This window comes from Pipistrellus kuhlii, unplaced genomic scaffold (assembly GCF_014108245.1).
Source record: "Pipistrellus kuhlii isolate mPipKuh1 unplaced genomic scaffold, mPipKuh1.p scaffold_m20_p_13, whole genome shotgun sequence".
NCBI lineage: Eukaryota > Metazoa > Chordata > Mammalia > Chiroptera > Vespertilionidae > Pipistrellus > Pipistrellus kuhlii.
Genome location: NW_023425438.1, coordinates 48,465,770 through 48,481,864, shown reverse-complemented (window position 1 = coordinate 48,481,864; position 16,095 = coordinate 48,465,770). Strand labels below are relative to the sequence as shown.

Here is a 16,095-nt window from a genome sequence, read left to right as displayed (position 1 = left end):
GTTTCTGCAGGCCTCACTACTGGGAGGGGTGCTACAAATACACTCCACACTTCAGTGCATGATGCTGGCACACAGCTCACTGAGAAGTAATCGCCCTGTCCTGGCGGGGCCTCTGACATCACCATGGGCGTTCCAGGAACTTACAAACCATAAGTCCATAGGCTTCCCAGCCATAGAGAGCATATTGATTTTGAAGGCTTATCTTGTCTAACTTTTGATGGAACATGGGTCCTGCCCACATATGAGTGAACTTTATTTTCTGCAATGTGGTTCCTCAGACATTTAACCCATGTAGTCTTTCCTTCATGTTTCTACTTGTCCCCAAGATGTGAAGAAAGGTGTTGGGCTACTATTTTTCCAAACACAGTGCTGACTTCCAGGGCCCACAGGCATTGTCCCAACCTCCTCCCCCTCTGCTGAGATCTGCCTCCAGCCTCTGAGTGACCATATTGGTGTCAGAGATTATGCTTCTTCTTGGAGACAGCATGACATTCCCTGAGCTTTCATCTTTCAAGGTTCCCACAAAATTGTAGAACTGCGTCTCTTCTGCCTTTCCATTGTCAGTAATTTCCCTAGACTTGTGGACACAGAGGAGAGTGGAAGGGGCTCTATTAATAAGTACACCGGAGTGATGGGCACTGACTTGGATGCTCTTGGACCAGCTGGGGTATATGACCTCCTGGATAAGTCTCTCCTCACACCTGGCATTGCCAAGGTGGGCCCAAAGTTCTCTCCAGTTGGAAACAAAGCAGCTAGTCTCCCCTACTTGCTTGAGAGGTTCTTTCAGGGTTCTTCAGCCCTGACATGGGGTGGAAGAGCATCTCTAGTCTCTTACCACAATTCCCTTTTTATCTTCCCAGTTTTCCTATTTTTCATGGGAATACTTCATTCAGTCCTTTATATGTTCAACAAATATTTAAAAATTCTAATAATGGACCAGACATCATTACTCACACAAAGCACATATTAATAAGATAGATAAGTGCCCTAGCCGGATGAATTTGGCGTGTAGTTGATAAGATCATATCTCATACATGCATTTTAAATTGCATCTCTCTGATGATTAGTGATACTGAACATCTTTTCAGGTGTCTATTGGCCATCTATATGTTCTCTTTAGAGAAGTGTCTATTCAGATCCTTTGCCCATTTTTTTCAATTGTGTTGTTTGTCTTCTTGGTGTTGAGTTGTATACGTTTTTATATTTTTTGGAAATGAATCCCTTATCAGATGTATCATATTTGCCCATGCAGTGGGGTTATTTTTTATTTTGTTGATGGTTTCTTCTGCTGTACAAAAGTTTATATCACCTTATGCCTAGCAGAACAGTTATCATCAACAAATCAACAAACAAGTGTGGCAGGTGTGGAAGGCAACCGGTAGATGTTTCTCACATTGATGTTTCTCTCTTAAGAAAACACCATTTTGTTAATGGAACTATCTTTTGACCCAGTGATCCCACTTCTGGGGATATATATGAAACACAAAACACTAATTCAAAGGAATATATGCACCGCTATGCTCATTACAGCATTATTTATAGTAGCCAAGATCTGGAAACAGTCGAAGTGCCCATCAGTAGATGAGTGGGTAAAAAAGCTGTGATACATTTACATCTTAGAATACTACTCTGCCATAAAAATGAAGAAAGTCTTATTATTTTTTAAAAATATATTTTATTGATTTTTCACATAGAGGAAGAGAAAGGGATAGAGAGTTAGAAACATCGATGAGAGATAATCATCGATCAGCTGCCTCTTGCGGGATGCGCCCACAACCAAGGTATATGCCCTTGACAGGAATCGAACCCGGGACCTTTCAGTCTGCAGGCCGACGCTCTATCCACTGAGCCAAACCGGTCCAGGCAGAAGTCTTATAATTTGTGACAGTATGGATGCACCTGAAAATTATTGCTCTAAGTGAAATAAGCCAGTTAAAAAAAAGGCAAATATCATATGATCTCACTTATATGTGGAATCTAATCTACAAAATAATATATCAAACAAAATAGAAATAGAAGCATAGATATACAGAACAGACTGATAACTGTCATAGGAGGGACTTGGTGAAAAAGGCAAAGGGTTTAAGCAAGAAATAAATATAGAGGTATGACACATAGATATAGACAATAGTATGGTGATAGTGCAGCTGGAACAGGGAGTCAAAGGGGCAGGGGCAAGGGTAAAGGCAGGGGCAGGGACAGGGGCAGAGGTGGGTCATGCAGAGGGCTTCACAGTTACTACTCTGGTTGTGATGAAACCATTTGAGAGTTCTGACAGAGGAGTGATAGGACTGCACTATACCTTTGACCCTGATCTTGGAGGGTAGACATTTCACTCCGTGGGTGAGAACAGAGGCAGGGAGACCAGGGAGGGGCTATGGTGGTACTCTGGGGGAGAGAGTTAACAGTGGATTTCAGAGAACAGAACTGAAGCCAGTGGTTGTGAGTTTACATGGAGGCAAATTTTGGCAGAGAAAGAGTAGGATTTTTTAAAACATTTTGGGCTGATTGACAATATTGGGCTTCAAGGGTAATGATTCCTTTCTATGCCATTGCTGAGGCCGAGTCTGGTCTCCAGTCAGAGCTGGGAAAGCACAGGCCTCCCAAGTCCCTCTGGCCCACGAATCCCCTGCATTGGACATAGTGCATGTTTTCGTACCCACCATGGGCCACAGACTGGTGTCTCAGCTGCTGGAAAGATCATTCAGTGGTTAAGAACAGAGACATCAGGCTTATAACTTGGCCATGTGATTCTTTTGGGTAAGTTTTGTCATCTCTCAGGATCTCTGTTTTTTGCATCTATATTATAAAAGGCCAGTTGCCATAACATCCTAACGACCAAACGACTGTTCACCGGGAGGTGCATTGATGAATTTGAGGTGTGGCAGGTTTCAAAGCGCAGCAGGTTTCTGGGTCCTGCTGGCTTGGCAGGTTTCTGGGATTTCACACACTGGGCGTCTAGTAAGAAATAAAGATTAATGGCCCCTCAAGGGTTGTTGTGAGGATTAAATGATTAATCGGGTACTTCTCTTATTCTCTTAGCTTATCAACATGGAATAAAGCTCTGGATATTGGTTGTATAAAACTCCTGAAAGGTGTGAATGAGGTGTGGCTCAGTCAGTGACATGAGTCACACCTCTGTCCCCAAGTCAGTCCCAAGGAATTTTCAATTACAAAGCATTGTCCTCATCTGTGTTTCTTTACCATTGTTTTCTGGCCTCTAATGTGCTTTGGTCTCTCTCGGACCCCAGAATGGCCACACCTGTGTTGCCTCCAGTCACCCAGTGACACTCACGGGACCTCTGTGCTAGACCAGCCTTCTTGACAACGTGGGCACACCCAGACCAGGAAATGACCCAGCCCTTAAATACTCATTAGAAGGCTGAGAGTCCTGAGGAGCCCTTGCATGTAGTGGAGCCAAAGGTTGTATTGGCCAAGGGACAAGAGCAACTCTTTGAACAAAGGTAAGTGACATTGTGGGCAGCTCTCTCAGGCCCCTGTGTCTAGCCTGAAGGAGCCTCTGGAGATCAGGGGCCCAGGGTCGAAGGCTCAGGGCATCAGAGGAGCTGGGCCGCTTCCACGAGTGTGAGTGGCTGGCTGCCTACTCCCCCTCTAAGGATAACTGTAGAATCAGGCACTGAGGGTCCTGAGGCAGGGAGGGTGGTGAACAACTGCTTCTCACTGTGGGGAGTTCTTCCTGCTGCCCTGACTGGAAGCCCAGAGACAGGAATCCTATGACCTGGAGCCTGTGGATGTCCATGGCAGGGTCCTTATAGATGCCTGTTTGGATGGGGAACAGGGGGAGATGGGGGAAGAGAGACAGGCTTGCTGCCAGTTACTTAGGATGCTCAAACTTGAAGTCAGGAGAAGTGGTGACTTACCAGCTGTGGAGGGCTAAACAGAGATGAACACACCCTCTCTAAACCCAGAAACTCATCCTAGAAGGTGTCTAGGGGTACTCTGAAACCTCCTTGCAACCCCAAGGAGGTTTGACAGTGATGGGGGGAGAGCACCCCAAGGCCATCACTGTCTGGAGAGCCAGGACTATCTAGTCCTGACAGAAATGGGAGCTTCCACTTGGGGTTGTCTGGCCTGGAACTTGCTCTTCCCATCCTCAGTCTCACATGTGCAGCTAGAACAGGATTTCAAGGCAGCTTCCTCCAAACAATTTTTTACATACATTTCCAGGGGGAGGGCAGGGAAATGAATAATGTGTTTTTCTTCCCTCCTTCCTTCACAAGGCCAGATGATGACAACCTCCTCGCCACCATCTGATCTGCCTTATCTTCTTCACGGAAAACCTAAAGTCAGTATGTTCACCCCAGGAAGTAAGTGTCAAATTACAAACCAGCATGGTGGTCTCCATTGGACCTCACCAAGGACAACAGGGCACCAGGTCCTTTCATTTGCTCAGCTACAGATGTATTTGCTGGAATACTCACATCATGAAAGATGCACTTGAAAATTTCAGAGCATTTAATTCTTGTCTTATGTGTGTGTTTAGAATTGTTTACTTAGTTTGATAAAGAGGGCAAAGAAAAAAACAAACAGTATACTGATGACCAATTTATATATATATATATTTAGTATTGAGAGACTGTCAATCAGAAAAGGACAAGTTACTGATAACCCTTGAAAATCTTTGGGGACCATGATTTCAAAACCTTTGATTCACAAAACAGCCCCTTACTTGCGCTCTCTCTCTCTCTCTCTCTCTCTCCCTCTCTTATGAGACACTGATTAGACTTTTATTAATAAAAGACATTGTAGCCATTCTAACATTATTTTTATTTTTGTCTTTGTTTTTGTTTTGTAGCTCCTGCTAATCCTCAATTGAGTAAGTATATTTTTACTTTAAAAATTACATTGTATTCTATACTTAAGAAAAATAGAAAATGCATAAACATATGAATACTATTTAGGAACTGTTCTTATTTGGTTTAAAATAGGCTAAGAATCAATAAAACCAGCATTAAATGTAAATTTTAAGTTCCAAGGATATGGATACAATGACAAATTATTTAATATTAATATTGATTTTAATTTTTTTTTCTAAATGTGAAGTCATTTACTTCAACTTGCTTAATATTTGTTATTTGTGTAACTGTAGAATTAATTTTTTTCTATTGTGGCATCACATATCATTTTTATTGTTGTTATTTTTTTCTCATTTTTTAAGGTATAAAAATGAGAAAAAAATAACAACAATAAAAATGATATGTGATGCCACAATAGAAATCCCACTTACCAATCCCCCCCCACTCCCATACGTGCCCTCCCTCCCCAGAATTTTTCGTCCATTGGTTATGCTTATGTGCATGCATACAAGTTCTTCGGTTGATGTCTTATCTCCCCCATATCTCCCTCCCCTCCCCGCTGTAATTTGACAGTCTGTTTGTTTGTTTGTTTGTTTGTTTCTTTCTTTCTTTCTTTAATCTACTTTATTGATTTTTTACAGAGAGGAAGGGAGAGGGATAGAGAGCTAGAAACATCAATGAGAGAGAAATATTGATCAGCTGCCTCCTGCACAGTTCCCACCGGGGATGTGCCCGCAACCAAGGTACATGCCCTTGACCAGAATCAAACCCAGGACCTTCCACTCTGCAGGCCAACGCTCTATCCACTGAGCTAAACCGGTTCTGGCTGTTTGTTTCTTTACTGTCTCTGTATCTATCTTTTTGTTCATTATGTTCCTTATTATCCATAAATGAGTGAGATCATGTGGTGTTTTTCTTTCATTGACTGGCTTATTTCACTTAGCATAATGTTCTCCAATTCCATCCAGGTCACTGCAAATGATAAGAATTCCTTCTTTTTTATGGCAGCATAGTATTTCGTTGTGTAGATGTACCATAGTTTTTTGATCCAATCATCTGCTGATGGGCACCTAGGCTGTTTCAAAATCCTAGCTATTGTAGATTGTGCTGCTATGAACATAGGGGTGCACATGTCCTTTTTGATTGGTGTTTCTAGTTTCTTAGGCTGTATTCCTAGGAGTGGGATTACTGGGTCAAATGGGAGTTCCATTTTCATTTTTTTGAAGAAACTCCATACTGTTCTCCACAGTGGTTGCACCAGTCTGCATTCCCACCAGCAGTGCACAAGGGTTCCTTTTTCTTCGCATCCTCACCAGCACTTGTCGTTTGCTGATTTGTTGATGATAGCCATTCTGACAGGTGTGAGATGGTACTGCATTGTTGTTTTAATTTGCATCTCTCAGATAATTAGTGACTTTGAGCATGCTTTCATGTGCCTCTTGGTCTTCCTTCTGTCTTCTTTTGAAAAGATTCTATTTAGGTCCATTGCCCATTTTTTAATTGGCTCATTTATCTTCCTTTTATTAAGTTGTATAAGCTGCCTGTAGATGTTGGAGATTAAACCTTTATCAGTGATAACATTTGCAAATATGTTCTCCCATACAGTGGGCTTTCTTGTTGTTTTGTTGATGGTTTCTTTTTCTGTAAAAAAAAAAAAGCTTTTTATTTTGATGTAGTCCCATTTGTTTATTTTCTCTTTAGCTTCCATTGCTCTAGGGGCAGTATCAGTGAAGAAGTTCTTTTGGCATATGTCTGAGATTTTGCTGCCTGTGAATGCCTCTAGTATTTTTATGCTTTCCATCTTATGTTTAAGCCCTGTATCCATTTTGAGTTTATTTTTGTGTATGGTGTAAGTTAATGATCTAATTTCATTCTTTTGCATGTATCTGTCCAATTTTCCCAACACCATTTATTGAAAGACTGTCTTGACTCCATTGTATGTTCGTGCCTCCTTTGCCAAATATTAATTGAGCATAGTGATTTGGGTTGATATCTGGATTCTCAATTATATTCCACTGATCTATATGTCTGTTCTTGTGCTAGTACCAGGCTGTTTTGAGAACAGTGGCTTTGTAATACAGCTCGAAATCTGGTATTGAGATCCCTCCTACTTTACTCTTCTTTCTCAGGATTGCTGTGGCTATTTGGGGTCTTTTATTGTTCCAGATGAATTTTGGAGAGTTCTTCCTAGGTCAGTGAAATATGCCATTGGTATTTTAATGAGGAGTGCATTGAACTTATAAATTGCTTTGAGAAGTATGGACATTTTAATGATGTTCATTCTACCAATCCATGAACATGATATGTTCTTCCATCTGTTTACATCTTCCTTTATCTCTTTTTTCAGTATCGTGTAGTTTTCCGCGTTTAGGTCTTTTACCTCCTTAGTTAAGTTTATTCCTAGGTATCTTAATTTTTTTGGTGATATGGTAAATGGGATTGCTTTTTTAGTCTCTGTTTCTGGAAGTTCACCACTGGTGCATGTAAATGCCATAGATTTCTTGGCGTTAATTTTGTATCCTGCTACATTGCCAAATTCATTTATTAAGTCTATTAGTTTTTTGATGGAGTCTTTTTTTTAATGTACAATATCATGTCATCTGCAAATAAGGATAACTTTACTTCTTCTTTTCCGATTTGGATGCCTTTTATTTCCTCTTCTTATCTAATTGCAATGGCTAGTACTTCCAGTACTATGTCAAACAGGAGTGTTTAGAGTGGGCATCCCTGTCTTGTTCTTGTTCTTAGAGGGAATGGTTTTAGTTTTTGCCCATTGAGTATGATGTTGGCTGTGGGTTTATCATATATAGCTTTTATTATGTTGAGGTAAGATCCTTGTACTCCCACCTTGTTGAGAGTTTTTATCAGGAAAGGGTGTTAGATTTTATCAAATGCTTTTTCTGCATCAATTGCTATGACCATATGATTTTTATCTTTCAATTTGTTTATGTGATGTATCATGTTTATTGATTTGTGGATATTGTACCATCCTTGCATTCCTGGAATAAATCCTACTTGGTCATGGTGTATGATCTTTCTGATGTTCTGCTGGAGCCGATTTGCTAGAATTTTGTTTAGGATTTTGGCATCTATGTTCATGAGAGATATTGGCCTATAATTCTCTTTCAATGTATTGTCTTTATCTGGTTTTGGTATTAGGGTGATGCTGGCTTCATAGAAGGAGTTTGGAAGTGTTCTTTACTCTTGAATTTTTTGGAATAGTCTGAGGAGGATAGGTTTTAGTTCTTCCTTGAATGTTTGGTAAAACTCTCCCGTGAAGCCATCTGGCTCTGGGCTTTTGTTTGCTGGAAGCTTTTTGATAACTGTTTCAATTTCTTCCAAAGTCACTGGTATATTGTGATTTTTAGATTCTTCCTGATAGAGTTTTGGAAGGTTGCATTTTTCTTGGAATATGTCCATTTCCTCCAAATTGTCCAGTTTGTTGGAATAGAGTTGTTCATAGTATTTTGTAACAATCCTTTGTATTTCGGCGGGGTCTGTTGTTATTTTACCTCTTTCATTTCTGATTTTGTTTATTTGGGTCCTCTCTCTTTGTTTCTAGGCTAGCCTGGCTAGAGGTACTTCAATCTTGTTTATCCTTTCAAAAACCAGCTCTTGGTTTTGTTGATCTTTTGTATTGTTTCTTTGGTCTCTATGTCATTTATTTCAGCTCTATTTTTATTATTTCCTTCCTTCTGCTTACACTGGGTTTTTCTTGTTGCTCTTTTTCTAACTCTTTGAGTTGTAGAGTTAGATAATTTGTTACTATTTTTTCTTGTTTTTTGCAATAGGCTTGTAGAGATATGAACTTCCATCTCAAAACTGCTTTTGCTGTGTCCCATATATTTTGGATTGTTGTGTTTTCATTGTCATTTGTTGCCAGCATGTTTTTAATTTCTTCCTTGATTTCTCTGGTAACCCAGTCCTTGTTTAATATAATGCTGTTTAGTCTCCAATATTTGATTTCTTTGGACTGTTTTTATTGTAGTTGATTTTCAGTTTTATGCCACTATGATATGAGAAGATGCTTGATATGATTTCTATCTTCTTGAATTTGAAGAGACTTTGCCTATGTACCAACATGTGGTCAATCTTTGAAAATGACCCATGTGCACTTGAGAAGAATGTATACTCTGTGGCTTTGGGGTGAAATGTTCTGAAGATGTCGATTAATTCCATCTGTCATTTAGGATTGATGTTTCTTTGCTGATTTTTTGCTTAGATGATTTGTCTAAAGGTGATAGTTGGGTATTAAAATCTCCTTCTATGATTGTATTGCTATTAATCTCTCCCTTAATGTCCCCCAGCTGTTTTTGTTTTTGTTTTTTTTAATGTATTTGGGTGCTCCTGTATTGGGTACATATATGTTTACCAGGGTTATTTTTTCTTGTTGGATTGCTCCCTTTAGTATTATAAAGTGGTCTTCATTATCTCTTATTATGTCCTTCACTTTGAAATCTAATTTGTCAGATAAAAGTATTGCTACCCCAGCTTTTTTTTTTTTTTTTTTCATTTCTATTTGCCTGGTAAACCTTTTTCCATCCCTTCACCCTCAGTCTGTGTGCATCTTTTTTTCTGAAATGGGTTTCTTGTAGACAGCAGATATATGGGTCTTGTTTTCTTATCCAATCTATTACCCTATGTCTTTTGATTGGGACATTTAATCCATTTACATTTAAAGTTATTACTGATAGGTACTTATTTGTCACCATTTTTATTCTAAACCCCTGTGTTCCTTCTTCACTTCCTATTTCTTTATTTTTACAGCAGACCCTTTAGCATTTCTTGCATTGCTGGTTTGGTGGTGATAAATTCCCCTAGTCTGTTTCTGTTTGTGAAGCTCCTGATTTCACCTTCAATTTTGATTGATAGCCTTTCTGGGTACAGTATTCTTGGATTCAGATCCTTCCTTTGCATGATTTTGTATATTTCATCCCATTCCTTTCTGGCCTGATGAGTTTCTGTGGAGAAATCAGTTGCTAGTCTGATAGGGGTTCCTTTATATGTAACTTTCCGTCTCTCTCTGGCTGCTTTTAAGATTCTTACTTTGTCGTTGGTGTTTGCCAATTTACTTATAATATGCCTTTGTGTCGGTCTTTTGGGATTCATTTTGCTTGGGACTCTGCAAGCTTCTTGAATTTGTGTGGGGTTTTTCTTCTCTATGTCAGGAAAGTTTTCTGTCATTATTTTTTCAAACATTTTTTCTATGCCTTCCTCATTTTTCTTTCCTTCTGGAACCCCTATTATTCTAATATTGTTTTGTTTTGTATTGTCCCAAAGTTCCCTTAGGCACTCCTCCTGCTTTTTAATTTTTTTTTCCCCCAGAAGCTGCTCTAATTGGGTATTTTTCCCCATCTTGTCTTCTAGCTCACTGATGTGGTCCTCTGCTTCTCTAGTCTATTCTTGATGCTTTCTATTGAGTTCTTTACAGTAGCGATGCCATTTTTCATTTCTCCTTGGTTCTTCTTCATTTCCTCTTGGTTCTTACTCATATTGTCAAATTTTCTTTCATTCTTTTTAGCATCTTATGATCATTACTCTGAATTCTTGTTCTGGTAGGTTGCTTGCCTCTAACTCGTTTACTTCCTTTTCTGGTGATGCCAGCTTTTCTTTCATATGTGTGCTGTTTCTTTTTCTCTCTCCATGATCTCTCTTTTCAGGATGTCTGATTATGTAGTTCTCTCTCTCCTGTGTTGATTTAAAGTCACAAAATACAACACAACCAGGTACAACACACAAGGCACTGAACAGAAATGTGTTTGTGATATTAATAACCTCCAATAAAGGTGACCATTAGAGAAAGGTAAATTATGGGGTAGGGAAGATAGAAGAGGAAAAAAAAAAGTGACAAAATGAAATTGAGAGAAGGAGAAAAAAAAGAGTGAGAGAAACTAGAAGGATATTAAGAGAGAAACGAGGAACTAACAATATATATGGGAAGGAAACTCCAATAGAACAACCCTTAATCACAGCAAATGTCAGGAACAAGTATCTGGATATTAATACAACTTAAACACCAACTAATATCAAGCGAGGGAAGGTAAAGCAGAAGTAAAAACTAACTAAAACACAGCTAACAAAAACATACAATCAAACAAAAACAATAAGCAAAACCATCTCACAAAAAAGCATAAAACTTCGATATAGTTAACATTCAACATACAAGTACAAATGGATAGAGAGAAAGACTTTTTTTGTTTTTGTTTTGTTTTGTTTTTAGGACAGTGAAAAGGGAGGTGTTTATGGGCTTGGATCAAAGGGTTGGAAATTAGATATACACAAGTAGGGTGAAATTTTAGCAGGGGTAAACAGAAAGAATAGGGAAAATCTAGAGCAGGAAAGGGTTAAGATAATCAGGACACCAAAGGGGAAAGGTTAGGAAGAGAGGGATGGCATAAAGGTAGGATTGAGATAGAATAAAGCATTGGTGAAGGAAAGGTAAAAATAGACTGTAGAACACTAATCCCAAAGTAAAATAAAGAGCAAATAATATGACACTTAAAAAAATAATAATAATAAACAAAAGTAAATAAGATAAAAAAGGTAAAATAGTAGTAGTAATAATGCTGATTACAAATAAAAATATATTAATTAAAAAGGTAAAATCAAGTGGGAAAAAAAGAAAAAATAGTTTCTTGAGTAATGTTGCAAATAATGAAAATAAAAACAAAAATTAAAAAATAAAAAAAAACATAAAAAAAATTAAATAAAATGTGTAGTAGTAAAGGTCATTCACTTCCTCTATCGTTCTGTTTGGCACGCCTGTTTCCCAGTCCGGACAGTATTGCAGTTCCCTGCGTTTCACTGCTCCTCAGTGTTGTAATCGGGTCCTGATTTTTAAGCAGGCCTTGCTTTGATTTATTACACTAGGGTCAATTTGTGATTTAGCCTCTGGGTGGCAGTGTTTCTGAGTTGACTTCCAGGGCTCTAAAGCCTCTCTAGCTTTTTTCCCACTCTATGACACTCCACTGATCTGCGGAAGTTGGTGGGCAAGTCTGAGCTGACTGCACTGCCCTGAAGCTCGCTGGTTATCCCTCCACGTCAGATCAAAATGGGTTGATATCTTTAGATATCCTCCCTATTAGGAGCCCCATCCACAATCATGGATGACACCAGCCCAACAGCCCGGGGCTTCTCCTTGTAAACACTGCCCCAGTCCTCCAGCTTCCGCACGGCGCGGCAGGCTTCTGTCTTCACATGGACTCACCCTATACCCGAAAAATCTGACCTTTTTGCCATGTGGGTGGAGCGCTCTTTGGAATCCAAGTGTTCGAGCTGCCTGGGACTGGCATTCTGGGGCTCACAGATGCTCAGTTGTCACTGCAGCTGTTGTTATTCAGGCCTCTGACAAGATCCACTTTTCCTTTAAAGATGGTGAGATTTCCCTGTCCAAGCCCGCAGGTAGCTCTGGGAGGGGACCCAGCCCCGCTGTGGGTGCTTCCCTGTCAGGGGCACCCTGATCAGCAGTCTCTCACCTTCTCCTGGAGTTCGCCTGTCTCTTAGCTTGCTAACAAACACTCCCAGCGTGACCCTCAGCTGCTCTCTCTTTCTGCTTCGGAACCCGTCCATCTATTCTTCCGCCATTTTGTGTCTCTCTCCCTTTCTCTTTATAGCCACTCTTTCTCATAACAGTAAATCTACCCTAGAAATTCATAAGCAAGTACAGTCACCCCCAGCCCCCACCCCCAGACCTCTATCTGAGGGAGATACGTTTTGATATCCTCAGCAAATACCTGAACCCGCAGATAGTACTAAACTCCATATATATTATATTATTTTCTATATACCATATGCCTTTTCACTGAATGGAGGCACCTTACGGCTATTCTTTGACACATCTGAATTGCCAACATAACTACTCTTATGCTTTGAGGTTATTGTTAAGTAAAATAAGAGTGACTGGAACACAAGCACTATGATACCACAAGAGTAGATCTGATAACTCAGATAGTTACCAAGTGACTCCTGTGTGGGCTTATATACAGTGAGGACATGCTGGACAAAGGGACAATTCACATCCCAGGTGGGATGGAGTGGGTGATGTGAGCTCCCATCACAACTTTAGAACAATATGCATTTTAAAACTTATGAATTATTTATTTCTGCAATTTTCCTTTTAATTTTGTCAGACCACAGTTGAGTGTGGGTAATTGAAATCGAGGGAAGTAAAACAGTGAGTAGGAAGGGGGTGGGTGAGGAAACCACTGTATTACAGGATGCAGCCCAAGTCCTGAAAGTTGATAGTAACCTCATGTGTGCTTTGTACTTTTCCCCCATCACCTGGAAGAGCTAAGACAGCCAGAAACCTATAGTATTCGTGATGGTCTACAGATGGTGTGGGTGCTGGAGGGAAAGTCTTTAATCGCAGTGCCTTCTGACGACCCCAATGTCAAACCTGGTGAGTGACAATGTTTGCCTCTTATAGGGATACCAGCTCCACTGGGGATGGGGCTGACCTTGTATGAGCTCAGCTATGGTCTCTCCTACTGGGCACCAGCTGTGTCCACAGGAGGGCAAGAAAGGGCAGGTGGTTCCCTTCTGCAAAAGAAACCCCGCACCTAGAAATGAGGAGTGAGGGTGGGAGGTTCTCCTTACCCAAAGAAAATGTCTTCAACAAGATGGGGTTGTCCATTCATTCAGCAGCCAATCTTTTCCTCGGAGCTTCTCTCCTTTAAATTTCATCCATTGCTACCTATGTCCTCAGATTGAATTCCTTCACCTTCCACCACCAAACTGCACATTCTTCTAACTGGGTGCCCTCTCTTCTGGTAATAGGAAAATATTTCTTCCTCCTGTCATAGGTCAATCATGCCTCAATGAAGCTGTGGGAAGAAGTCAGTGCAACTTAGCTCTTTCCTTCCCCCTGGGATTCAGTGTTTGATCCCATCCCTCTGTCCCCTGCATATCCCACTTTTGTCTATCTATTTATTGGGTCTTTTCAGTTACTGACAAACATGCTCTAACATAATATTTCTAAGCTTAATACTAAAAATCTCTTCTTGATGCCAACATTTCATTCCTACCATTGATCTGTTTTCCTCTATACAATGCACCATGCTATATGCCAACCACAGCCAAATTCCGTAGAAGCGTTGACAATACAGCCTGTCTCCATTTTTCCTTCTGCTCATGCGTACATGATGTGAAAGACGCCTGAGCAGACATCTGAGGCCAGTGTGATGAGCCCATTGTGCCTTATGAATCTCACACTCACGCCAACCATCACCTAAGTCTAGGAAGACACAGGATATATAGAAGGAGCTCAACCCTAGCCTGTTTAGCTCAGTGGGTCCTAGGTTTGTTTCAGGTCAAGGGCTTGTACTTCAATTGCAGGCTCAATCTCCGGCCTTGGTCAGGGCATGTGTGGGAGGCATCCAATCCATGTGTCTCTCTCACATCGATGTTTCTCTCTCTGTGTCTCTCCTCCCTCTCACCCTCTCTAAAAATCAATTGGAAGATACCTTTGGGTGAGGATTAACAAAAATAGGTGCTCCTTCCAGCTGAGGGAGCTCCTCTTAAAGAACATTCTTGGAAATCCCACACTACACTTCCACTGGAACTCATGGGCTACAACTTAAGGTCTGGTCAAAGTTAGCAGAAGTGTGGTGGGGAATTTTATTTTTATTTTGGGGAAACTGGGCTCTGATAGGAAGGAAGGAAAAAGGAAATGGGTTTCTACTACCCATCTATGATGGAGCAGTTCTATCCCCTGGCTAATTGGGGGAGCCTTCTGGGAAGACCTGTCTGGTCAGTACCAGGCTGGGAAGAGCAACTGCATCTTGGCAGGACTGGCCTTTCTGCCTCCTGGAGCTGATGCCTGTTTCCATGTCTCTATTTCCAGTGACTATTTTCTCAGTGCCATGCAGAGACCCGAACATCTCTAATGAAAAAGGCAATCCAATATACCTGGGAGTCCAGGAAGATCTCTGTCTGTTCTGTGCAGAAATTAATGGCCAGCCTACCTTGCAGCTTAAGGTGAGTGATTGTGCAGCTAATGAGAGAAATACTGTGACTTTTCATTTAATTTAGTATATTTCTATGTAAAAATAACATTTTAGCAACCCTGGATTATTTATACATTGTAAGGAAACCTGACTTAGTCTGCAAGCCAATACTTGAACCCTTTGAAATGGGTGTAACACTGTCAGAGCATCCTCTGAATGCCAGAAAGGACACCACAAAGGTATTTCAGGAAGGCCAGGGCAGCAGCTTCTCCATTCCTTGAACTCTTTAAATGCCTCCTAGAAACACTCTAAGATGTTGGGGCCCTCCCATGTGAGATCAGGCCACCACACACAGAGGAGGGAAGGGCAGATTGTGTCTGCAATCTGCAGATTTCATGTTTGTGTTCCCTGCACTGAAAGCAGCATTTATGGTCATGAAGTTCATTCTTCTGCTGTGACGGACACTGCAATGTGAGCACCCACTGGAGACTGGGAATCTTGTGAGGCTGGTCTGAACCTGTAGATGGGTGCCTAGTAGGAGCACCTATGACACAATGATCCCCACTCTGTTCTGGGAAAGATGGTGTTGTCTCAAAGAATCGGAAGTACCTAGTGCTGTGGGATTTCAGGAGGAGCCAAGCTTTTGGGAACTGAAGTGTTGCCTGTGTTTGCACCTGGCACCCTCCTCTCATCAGCCCATGCTCCTCCCTGTGGGGAAAGCAGTCACTCCTGAAGCTGAATTAATTGAGCTCCCTCCTCCCAGTAATCATCTCTGATAGGCCTCTTTCTGTTCCTAGGAGCAAAACTTAATGAAACTGTACAAGGAAAAGGAGGCGAAGAAGTCCTTTCTCTTTCTGCACAGTCCAGAGGGCTCCACCTCCTCCTTCGAGTCCGTCGCCTACCTGGGCTGGTTCATAGCCACTTCCTCTCAGGCTAGACAGCCAGTCACCCTCACAAAGGAAAGGGGAAAAACTTACAACACCAACTTCTATTTCAGATCTTTGCAGCCTGGGCTGTGGTAGGCTGATTCCGGGACAGAGAATCTCTAGGTCCACCTCACACCTGTCAGAATGGCTATCATCAACAAATCAACAAACGACAAGTGCTGGAGAGGATGAGGAGAAAAAGGAACCCTCCTTCACTGATGGTGGGAATGCAGACTGGTGTAGCCACTATGGAAAATAGTATGGCATTTCCTCAAAAAATTAAAAATGGAACTGCCATTTGACCCAGTAATACCACTTCTAGGACTACAGAAACACCAATCAGAAAGGATATATGTACCCCTATGTTCATAGCAACACAATTTACAATAGCTAAGATTTGGAAACAGC

The 16,095-nt window shown here is 40.9% G+C and overlaps 1 protein-coding gene across 1 annotated transcript; it reads left to right on the top strand.

Annotated features, from left to right (window-relative positions):
• Positions 1–3,205: 3,205 nt before the first annotated feature.
• Positions 3,206–15,856, top strand: LOC118717656 (interleukin-36 beta). Its single transcript, XM_036436000.2, has 5 exons — positions 3,206–3,464; positions 4,242–4,328; positions 13,105–13,215; positions 14,659–14,792; positions 15,559–15,856. The coding sequence occupies exons 2-5, from the start codon at positions 4,247–4,249 to the stop codon at positions 15,781–15,783; spliced, it is 552 nt and encodes a 183-aa protein (XP_036291893.1). The 5' UTR covers positions 3,206–3,464; positions 4,242–4,246; the 3' UTR covers positions 15,784–15,856.
• Positions 15,857–16,095: the final 239 nt, after the last annotated feature.

Excerpts from the sequence above, each read along its gene's own strand:
- LOC118717656 (XM_036436000.2), top strand. The coding sequence starts at position 4,247 with ATGATGACAACCTCCTCGCCACCATCTGATCTGCCTTATCTTCTTCAC. Across the intron at positions 4,329-13,104 it reads CAGTATGTTCACCCCAGGAA|AGCTAAGACAGCCAGAAACC; the intron begins GTAAGTGTCAAA and ends ATCACCTGGAAG. Across the intron at positions 14,793-15,558 it reads AGCCTACCTTGCAGCTTAAG|GAGCAAAACTTAATGAAACT; the intron begins GTGAGTGATTGT and ends TTCTGTTCCTAG.